The following is a 10532-nucleotide window of genomic DNA, read 5'->3' as shown; positions in this document are numbered from 1 at the left end:
CTGTCCAGCCTGGCTTCCTGTGAGATGGGAACTGTTTTTCTGGACGACATTCCAGTGCATTCCATCCTACACTGCGCTACCAGAACACGTACTTAGTCCAATCACGTGTTTTTGCAGGTGGCGCTGCACTGGCTCGTCTGCGGGGTGGTCACCCTGACGTCAGTAGCAGGAGGCGGCAGGGTGTGCGAAGGCACAGGGGAACCCTTCAAGTACTTATGGGGTGATGCGCTGAAGGACCCCCCTGACTGCATCGGACCCAACGGACACCCTTATCCTGCGTGAGTAAACCTACATTTATTTTTAATTCGCTTAGTGGGGGGTGGAGTCCAACTGGGTCCACTCGGCACGGCGGCCACTGGTTGGCCTATTGTACCTGCCCCGGGTGATTATGATGATGGAGAATTCGGTGAAATGAAGATTGGCAGGGGAAACCGAAGTACTCGGAGAAAACTCGCCCCCAGCGCCACTTTGTCCACAACAAATCCCACTTTACCAGACCCGGGATCGAACCCGGGCCGCCGTTATCCACAGAGGTAACAGTCCTTTTCGAAAAGCTAACAGTTTCCCAGCTAGTCAATAAATTCCCACCAGTTAGTAGAAATCGAATGTTCATTACCGCACTCACAAGAGCCCGCCACCGGTCTCTGTCCTGACCAGGCGTACTCAAGCTCACGTCCTCCAGTTCCGCATTCCTCAAGGTACATTATGAAATTCTTCTTCCATCTACACTTAGGCATTCCAAGTCTTCTTTTTCCTACAGGTTTTCCACTCAGATGCTTGTATGAATCTCTCTTCTCTCCTCTGCGCGCTACATTCAGGAAAGAAACAACCTGCTTCCCGTTACAAGTTACGGGCCCAGTTTCGCGACGTCTCCGTTGTGCCACAAGCCACTGAGTTGTCTCTACAGCTCACTGTGAGCCTGGACCCTCTTGTGGAGGTACTTCAGCCACTTACTCAACATGAGTTGTTAGTGACACGCCCCGGCCGCTTTACCCCCGGTATCCGTCGGATAGGAGGCTGGGTGGGCCTCAGCGCCGGTCTGGAAGCTGTGGAGTCCCAGTCGGGAGTGTCTGTGGGACCCATCCAGCCTCCTATGCAATGAGTTGCAGTTGAAGTTGTCCACTTACCTCCACCCAGCGTCGAGATCAAGATCTATACGTCATCTCCCCCATACGTCTTCATGGCGTAGTGCGCGTATTTATGTTAGCGCGAATTTATGTACGAGCGTTTTTTTGTGCGCATGTATTTTTTACGCGCGTATTTTTGTACGCACATAATTTTTGCGCACGTGTTTTGTACGCGCGTATTTTTGTGCGCACGTGTTTTGTACGCGCGTATTTTTTGCGCACGTATTTTTTGCGCACGTGTTTTTGTACGCACGTGTTTTTGTAGGCGCGTGTTTTTGTGCCCACGTATTTTTGCACGCGCGTATTTTTTGCGCGCGTGGTTTTGTGCGGACGTATTTTGTACGCGCGTATTTTTTGCGCACGTGTTTTTGTACGCGCGTATTTTTGTGCGCACGTATTTTGTACGCGCATAATTTTTGAACACGTGTTTTGTACGCGTGTATTTTTGTGTCCACGTATTTTTGTACGCGCGTAATTTTTGAACACGTGTTTTGTACGCGCGTATTTTTTGCGCACGTGTTTTTGTACGCACGTATTTTGTACGCGCGTATTTTTGCGCACGTATTTCTATACGCGCGTATTTTGTGCGCACGTATTTTGTACGCGCGTATTTTTGTACGCGCGTCTTTATGTGCGCACGTATTTAAGTACGCGCGTATTTATGTGCTCGTGTTCGCGCTTGTGCGCAGACATAAATTGAAAAAAGTTGTGAAAAGGGTGTGAAAATCGGTTTGCGAAAAGGGTGAGAAAAGTGCTGAAGTAGATGAGCACATGGACAACTTGGTCAGTGACAGTCGGGCTTGCACTTAACGGTACTCCTGGCTAGAGACCGGTCAACAAGCATGTCAACAAACACATTTAAATGACAGGCAAACAGAGGTCTGTCTGTCCGTCACATGGCGAAGGGTCCTCAGGCTCCTCGCATCGGTAAAGTGACATCTGAGACTTGTCGCAGAGCCATCTGCCTCTTCCTCGTTTGTTTGTTTCTCCCGTACTCACACTCCAATCAGAACAGGTCATTGACAGAAGTACAGGTTCGAAAAAGCTCTTCCGAACGAAATGCTGGTGGCTGGGTGGAACAAGGCGTATCACAAACCTGACTAGGTTTAATGTACACAGAAGGAAAATAGCGGTACTGCTCTACGAACTGGGTTTCGCCGTACCACGTGTAGGCAACCTTATGGCATGAAAGTCCTGTGTACGTGCGTTTGATTTTCCCACCGGCGTATAATTTTGTTCCTTCCTCCTGCTCCCACTTTGGAGCGTAGGGCTGATTTCTCAGTTCCATGATCATTTTACAGACGGTAGGACTCCTTCGGTGGGTGATCAGCTCGTCGCAAGGCCTCTACCTAAACACAGGACAACACAAACACAGAATAAACGCATACACATACCAAACATCTAAGCCTTTTGTGGGATTCGAACCCACGACCGTGACCAGTTCTAAATGCTTGGCACCATCGAAATAGTAATTATCGTTGTTTGGCTGACTTTGGTTATTTATCGAACTTTATCCAGCTGCGAAGGCTATTCAGCGTAGATGGTAGAGTGATGACGTCATGCGTCACCGGAGTATAAATACCGGAAATATGATGGAACGGTCAGCGTCACCAACTGACAATGATGAACCCTCGCCATCATAGCAGATGGAGTATAGTAAGGAAATGACGTCAGCCGGGTGTGTTTTGTGTGCAGGGCGGCTGTAGCCAAGACGTTTCGGAGTAACTCTGCATGGGGTTCGTCTCGAACTGGGAGATCCTTCAGCCCCGTGGACCCGGTCCTAACACAGAGGACCTTGCTGCACGGCTATCAGGTGGCCCAGGAGTACGCATCCGGGCTTCTGCCCGCCAACAGCAGGACAGGTCAGTATGAGTGACGTCGAAACCTTGCTTTACAAGAGCGTCGGAGGAGACGACCAGGAGTGGTGCACGTGCAGGTGTCTAAGATGCGGCGGCCTCACTTCATTTGGCAGCGCCATCCCAACATTATCCCCAGAACACGTCACTGAGGAAGTCGAAGCAATCAAGTGCCGTTGCAACTCAACGAAACAGAACAGCTTTTTCAGATTATGGGTTTCTGGTTATACTTCTGCCCTGAAGATGCAGCCAGAAGTTTCCTCCGAAATGCTGATATTGACCTGCCAATCTACAAGGTGTTTTCATGTTGCAAATTGGATTTAAATGGTTTAAAATCAGATTCGTGAGTTAAATGTTTTGTGTTTTAACATCACATTAACAAACATTCGGTTAGTTAGGCTATGAGAAAGTTAACTCCATGGAACGGAATCCCGATTGTGAAGCTGACTGTAGCGCAACTGTTTACGAAATTCCCCATTTTTGTGTAACCTGAAGCTTCAGCGCAGTGGTGCCAACAGCCTGTCACTAGCCAACTACTTGGGCCAACAAGAGACTTTTTTCAAACAAATGGCCGATGTACAGCAGTGTCATAATGTTTAGGAACTAACCTAAAATATATGTGTCCCTAGGGCGTTGTTTATTTTATGGCACTTTCAAGCGTAGAGATTTTGGCCACCCCAGAATTCTGTTCCATATCCTGCTCTCTATAAACATAATCTCTGCCGATTCGTCACGCTCTGGGGATAATATTCCTAGTTGGGACTGAAATATACCGCAATATTACGACGTCTGAGACCAAACGACAGTGTGGAATAACTGCAAAATGATAGCTACGTATTGGCAAACAAAAGAAACACGAACTGCGCCATTTTCACGAGTCCCGACACTCGAACGCTGCGTGTATCGTCGGTTCATTCTTGTTCTTCTGCTTCTTCAGTGTCATCTTAATGCATCAGAGCCTCTGGCCACTTCCCATTCACAATTAGCTGTTAACTGCATTGGCTATTTGGAACGATGATTATTATTGGTTAATTAGAAATTAAGTGGGAAATATCGTGACCTATTCAGTATTAACTCGAATCATACGTGGGTTTTTAACAATAGCAATTACCAAATAAAACTATTAAAGCAAACTTAGTATTATATTTCAGCATCTGTGGCACTGGGACACCCCTATCTTCTTTAGCGGCGGTTTCGGTGTGTCGTTCACTTTAGTTGTGTGTGCTTAGTGCTGTTTATAAACGGCACTAAACACACACATCTAAAGTGAACGACACATTAAACAGGAACATTGAAACGGTCGCTAAAAAAATAGGATGAAAATATCCTACGAAACAAATTAACAACAATAGCAACGCGCCTAAGGGTACTCAGAACAATTTGTACAGTGCAGTGGTCTCCCGAGATAATAAGTGTTGACTGATGATGGCCCATGTGTGGTCGAAACACGTAGCAATGATATCAAATGTACAGAGTTAATGCAATTTTAAAATATTTAACAAACACGTTTTAGTGAAGAATTTTTTTTTTTATATTGCTAGTGGGGTGGGACTAAGTCCCTTGTACTGAAGCCACTTCTGGCCTATTGTACCAGCCCCAGATGATAGGTGAGGGTGATTGTGGAGCAATTGGTGGAATGAAGATTGGCAGGTGAACCGAAGTTCTCGGAGAAAACCTGCCCCAGCGCCAATTTGTCCACCACAAATCCCACTTGGCCAGACCCGGGATCGAATTACAGACAGAACAACCTACAAATTAAAACAAACGGTTTATTTGTACACGACTCTGCAAGGAAATTGTTAAAGATTAAATAACTTACTCCTCCCTTTACGACGGAAAGAATTTTTTTATCAAGATCATAGTCATGTCATGTATATATTACACGGCGGCCATATGTTGGGCGCCATGGGTCGAAACATGTCCCGAACAGGGCCACATAGGCAAACGGTTACGCATCCCTGCACAACCAGCGTTGCTCATTGAAGGTAGCTAACCAGACCAGTTCGTCTTTCAATGAACGCTGGTTACAAGGGAGCGGGCATAATTACATAGTTTCCGCAACAATGGCAGTTTTCTTAACAATACACTCCGGAGCGAATGGTAAATGAGTAGCTCTCTGACCCGACAGGAAGTGAATGTCTCGTTTATCACGGTTCGAACCGTTAGTTCATGTATGCGGGTCATGACAGAACGAGTTCATACCCACATCGGTGTTGGGAAGGAGGACTAAGGTCGTGTGTACACTGGGTCAGTGCAGTATCACTTGGCAGGTCCCTCATCGCACTGAAGGACTAGCTGTAACTCAAGTTTCTTATCTTCCTTCCTCACATCGCCACGGAACTGGAGACAACAGTCTGGATCGGTACATTCTTAAAAGTCAGTTCTTATTGTTTAAGACGATGAAATGAATAACAACGGGACATGCACATGGTTGCAATGCTTCTGTCTTCCACTGGAATCATCCTAACTAGTTTTCATAGCAGCCCCAAACATCTAGAACTACCAACGAACATTGACATGTAAAGGTTGAGTTGTACCTGTCGCACTGCGCGATGGAGACCTACAGAACAAAGAAGTTACTGCCCCTGGCAAAGGTAACGGTCTAAAATTTGCATTCGGGAGGTGCTCGGTTGGAATGTCGACCAAGTCACCGGCTATCCTGACTGAGGGTTTCCGTGAACTTTCTCAGTGCCTCCATAATTCTGCAGTCAGGCCACGGTCGCTTCTTTTTCAGTTCGCCTGTCATCCTACCATCGCACGTCGTACAGTCACACAATAACAAACAGGGAAAGTAACCTGTTCTCAAGATGGCGTGTGGTCAGCTTCAGGGCCCTGATCGCTATATAACTGGGGAAAGAGTCCTCGTTACCCAGTACACAGGAGGCAAGCTTTGCCCCCAAGCCAATATGGACGGAGTGGTGAAGGAAAATATCTCTTGTTCCTCTCGGGAACTGAACACCGATTCCCTGGTCGTTCAGCGCCTTTAGTGTAGTCACTATACCACCTGAGCTACTCTGGCTCATTACAATTAAGATGTCTATATTTTACATAAACCAGTTAAAAAAATTTATGCACAACTGTTGTATATTTGTAAATATTCACCGTATGATACTTGGGACATCCCTTGCTCGTTTATGTAATGGGTAAATAAATGCTTAATGACGATAATTTATTGGACTGCTTGACAATTACAGGCAAGACATGCTAAAAAGAACTAGTAAGGTACAGGTAAAGTTATCCCTGTAACAGGCCAAGGAGGCCCATAGGATTCAACAATAGTTAACGTTACTAACTGGGGCCATGATTGGTGGAATGACTTCACTTCCTGTCCCACCATCATTTCCAGATTATATGCACCAATGGACGGAAAGTGTCGCTTCCTTTTCAACTTCTAAGAGAGCTTCTTCCTCTTCTCTTGGCGTCTTCTAATACCTGGTTGAACCTTCTTGTTCTAGGTCTTCACATTGATTTTTTGCTTTTAATTTTAATTCTGGCAATGCCCTTCTCAGTGTCCGTGGGCTCTCCGTTCTCACATGGCCAAACCACTGCAGTCACTTCTCTGTCAGCACCTCTTCTGTTCCACTTCTTCCTCTATAAATTTATTTCAGAACCGACAGTGAGTGACGGACTGACAACTAGCATTGCAAAACCTGTCTCAGTTCCACTTTCTGCACTGCAGTTCCCACATGAACTGTTCTGTGATTGGGCAACTTATGTAACAGCAGATGCTTATGATGCCACTGAGGTAACATCAGCTGAACTGATTGCATGTGCAGGTCGCAGCAGCTTCAACAAGTTCAGCCCACGAGAGAGCTGCGGTGGTACTCCTGCAAGGCTGTGTAAAACTCGCTACAACACAACAGCTCCTATGTATGGGGTGTCACTGACATCGGGGCAGCCCGTCACAATTGTGCAGAAGTTTCCGGACCTGCTGCAGCAAGTCGTCTTTGAAGTCTGCGAGTAAGAAACACCACATTAACATCAGCAAATGTCTGCCGGCACATTAACCCTGCCTTGCGTTACCTTCCTTGATTCCCTTGCTGTTTAGGCTGCAACGGAAATGACCGCTTCTGTGAGGGCGGTTTGCTCTAGATGCTGCTCATTTCCCCTGTCACGGCACACATCATCTCTGATGAAATAAGTTTACTGCAGACACGGCAGTGGATGGTCACAATGGCTTCCATGTTCTTCTCCAGCTAATGCTGCTACCAAGAACGTACAGAGCATTACGTTTAAAATGTTTGCAATGCTCACTTTATTAATTCCTTGAAGGCTGAAGTTTACATAAAATTTAAAAATTCAGTCCGTACCTCACAGAAGACACACTGTCTCCGTAAAAATGACCAAGCGGTTGACACCGTTTAGTGAAGTAATCACTGTTTATTGTGAGAATCATGCAAAACACGTAAATACAGTCTACGTGGACAAAATGCAGAGTTTTGAATGTTTACACACTGGCTCTGATGCAACATACTGGAATTTTACCTGTCTGGCTGGCTTCGAAATTCATGAATAATAGCTGTAGCTTTCAACTCTGTCACACTACAATTATCTGCATGTGTATAACATCTGTGGGAGATAACGAGTCTTAGTCACAGCGTCACCACCTGATGTGGTCAGTGGTAAACTTCAGTGTATGTGTTAAAGCAGGTGGTCCTTCTGCTTACCACATCCACTACTCACTAGACCAAGAGGTTCATTATTTTCATGTGTAGGGGGGGGACACATGACTAATAATTGTGGATTCTAGATTTCATGATTAGGTTTATTTGATGTCAGTATCACAATTACACTGAATTACAACAGTTCACACATTTTCTGTGCTCTCTCCGACTTCACTTCTGAACTCTGAACTGTTCACAAATGCATTGTTTCATATGTGCTTGGCATACTGAATAGGGGACACTGAGTGGAACAGTTCTGCATTTCATATCCGTGGTAACTGCCTGCCTAAGCATGCGTTACCAGGCAAACACCTCCTTGAAGATTTCTCTTTGTCATATCCCTGGTAACAGTCTGTTTAGAATGTTGTTACCATGGATATCTCCAATAGCTCCATCAAAACCCAGAGTAATGGTGTATTTTGCTTTTTTTTTCCCCATGCATCCTGTTGTGTTATTATATACAACTCTTTATTATGACCACAGAACACAACAATACAGAGTTCAAGGCTAAATTAGCTTAGCTACATGTTTTGGCTATTCATAGCTGTCATAATGATGATCGTTTATTTGCCTGATGATGGCTATGAATAGCTGAAAATGAAGCAAAGCTAATGTGTTGTGAGGGTCTTAATAAAAAGTGGTGTATTTTGCGTTATCGCAGGAACATGCCCAGTGAAGCTCTGCCCAGCAGATTTGCAGGTTGCGGCTTTCAGGCCATGTCATAATATTAACACCTTTCTTATAGCACCTCTACTCTTATGTCTAGTTCCTGTTTTGGACTTCACACCTTCTCTGCTGGCTCTGAGGTTCTCATAAAGGTGACTGTGGGAATGTGACACTGTGTAGCCTAGCAAAATTTTAACACTAAAAGCATCCCTTCCATTTCCTGCTGAGACTCGTCACAGGCATTGGATCTGTGTAACAGTAAACTTCGGCATGGCACCCCAGCAGATACAACTGTTTATTCCTTAAAATCAGCACAGAAACACCATCTCCAATTTCTTGTACCGAGTTGACATCTCTCCTGCCTCTGCTCTGTACATCAAGGTACTAATTAATAACTTCGCTGTTTCAGGTCAACTGAATGTGATGTCGTCAGAGGTGAATGCACACAAACGTACGTGCCATATTTGTTCCTGGTGATTCCATTAGGACCTGTCACTCTCACAGGACAAGATTACGTGCTGGTTGAAAGTGGCTGTGTTTGCAAACCAAAATACGCAGCCGTTGGAGGATCGGAACCAAGTGCAATTTCTGCGATACCACAAATATAGCCGAGGCCTGTGACGAGTTTACATAAACTATTCAAATGAATGATTCGTTTTGAAGAGTCACTAGAAGGATCCTGGTGTTATCAAGCTTCCAGATTTGGAAATGTTACACTACATACTGACTTCAATCTCGGATGGGTTAACAGTTGTCTTTTCTGAGATTCATGGCGGTCCTCGGCTTCTCCTGGCAAACTGTGGGGTTAAAGCTTCCAAGAGGCCATAGCTGTTTCCTTCCAAATCGTCTTAATCTGATGCCATATGTCCTCAGCAGTTGGTACAGAACTGTTAAATAATCTAAGAATGTTTTGGCAAGGTGAATGAAGCCATATGATGTGGAAACATCCAGAATGCATGTCACATCTCCCATTCAATGATTGCATAACAGTGTGAATAACACGATGCAATACTGTGATCACGTCTAATTTCTTCACACTCACAAAGTTCTGATATCATCGGTGCTGAGGGCTGAGGTTGCTATGAGACCGTCAACACTGGAAGCTGCCACACTACATCACCAGGTCTAATTAAAAGATGTTAATATCTTACTTATGTCTGCCAGTACCAATTTTCCTGCATAAACAGTTCCATGTACTTATTTTTAAACAATTACATTATCCACTGTATCTCTGTATCTACAAGCCTACCAACCTTGTCTCTGCCTTGTATTTATTTGGTTTGCCACCTTCAGGAACACCACAAAATAAAAAATAAAGATACATTAAGCTCACTACAGCGAGAGCAATTAAGCAACATGACACGGGCTTCTCACAGTCGCCAGTGAACTCTGGGTGCAGAGATGCCTGCAAATTAATTTTCATTACCATCTGAGCATAAGTATACACCTTACAATCTGTAATGTAATTAACTTCTTTAAGCACAGTGGATACTGCAGCAAAAAAGTATGCACCTCACAGTTTCGGGCTTTCACAACAAACAGCACTAGTGACTTGTCTTTATAATGGAAACAAAGTGTGAGTTATGAGGTAGAAAATTAATTTTTAAATATTATTCTGACGATCTTTAGCTTAAAAGTGTTTTGTGAAATTACCCTACAACTGTTACGCAAGAAATTAAACTTGCTGCTAGATTCAGGCAAAGGCTACTTTTGCGAATGTCAGTGCCCGTAACTTTTCTCATGCTGTGCCCAGTAACACGACATGCGGAGAAGACAAAATGCGTGATCAATCAGCCAGCAAAACATGTCCACATGCTTCATAACACAGATCTAATTCCCCACAGATGTTAGAATGTCTCTATTGTCACTCCTAGAGACTGGGCACTGCTGATGCTTCCCAGAGACACAGCTTGCCGCTCAGTCCCATCTGGAACCAAAACTCAGAATGCACAGAGCTCTCGCGATGTCACGGCTTGGTGTTAAGCATATGGCTTTACCCCTCTTTTACCTCCAACCCCCACACAGTCACTTTTATATGTCTTACCAGACAGACGTGCTTGCTCTTCCCCTGGGATATCACTGCCTTCCTTGTCAGTATCACAATACACAGCAGCTACAACTTTAATGGAAATTCAAGTCTACTCATGTTTGTGTATATATACATATAAATATTTATTTAAAAAAAAAAGGCTGGGAATGAGGATTCAAATTGTACCCTC

General features: G+C 44.7%; 1 protein-coding gene across 1 annotated transcript in view; it reads left to right on the top strand.

The window, feature by feature from the left end:
* The window catches only part of LOC111864839, a 22853-nt gene extending 13124 nt beyond the window's left edge, over positions 1-9729 (top strand). The window contains exons 2-5 of the mRNA XM_023852378.2: positions 118-278; positions 2823-2989; positions 6760-6943; positions 8723-9729. Coding sequence (XP_023708146.1) covers positions 118-278; positions 2823-2989; positions 6760-6943; positions 8723-8921 — 711 coding nt within the window. The 3' untranslated portion in view covers positions 8922-9729. The remainder of the gene's footprint in view (positions 1-117; positions 279-2822; positions 2990-6759; positions 6944-8722) is intronic.
* Positions 9730-10532: the final 803 nt, after the last annotated feature.

Source organism: Cryptotermes secundus, unplaced genomic scaffold (assembly GCF_002891405.2).
Source record: "Cryptotermes secundus unplaced genomic scaffold, Csec_1.0 scaffold1850, whole genome shotgun sequence".
Classification (NCBI taxonomy): domain Eukaryota; kingdom Metazoa; phylum Arthropoda; class Insecta; order Blattodea; family Kalotermitidae; genus Cryptotermes; species Cryptotermes secundus.
Note: the sequence above shows the minus strand (reverse complement) of the source record. Positions and strands in the feature narration are given on the sequence as shown.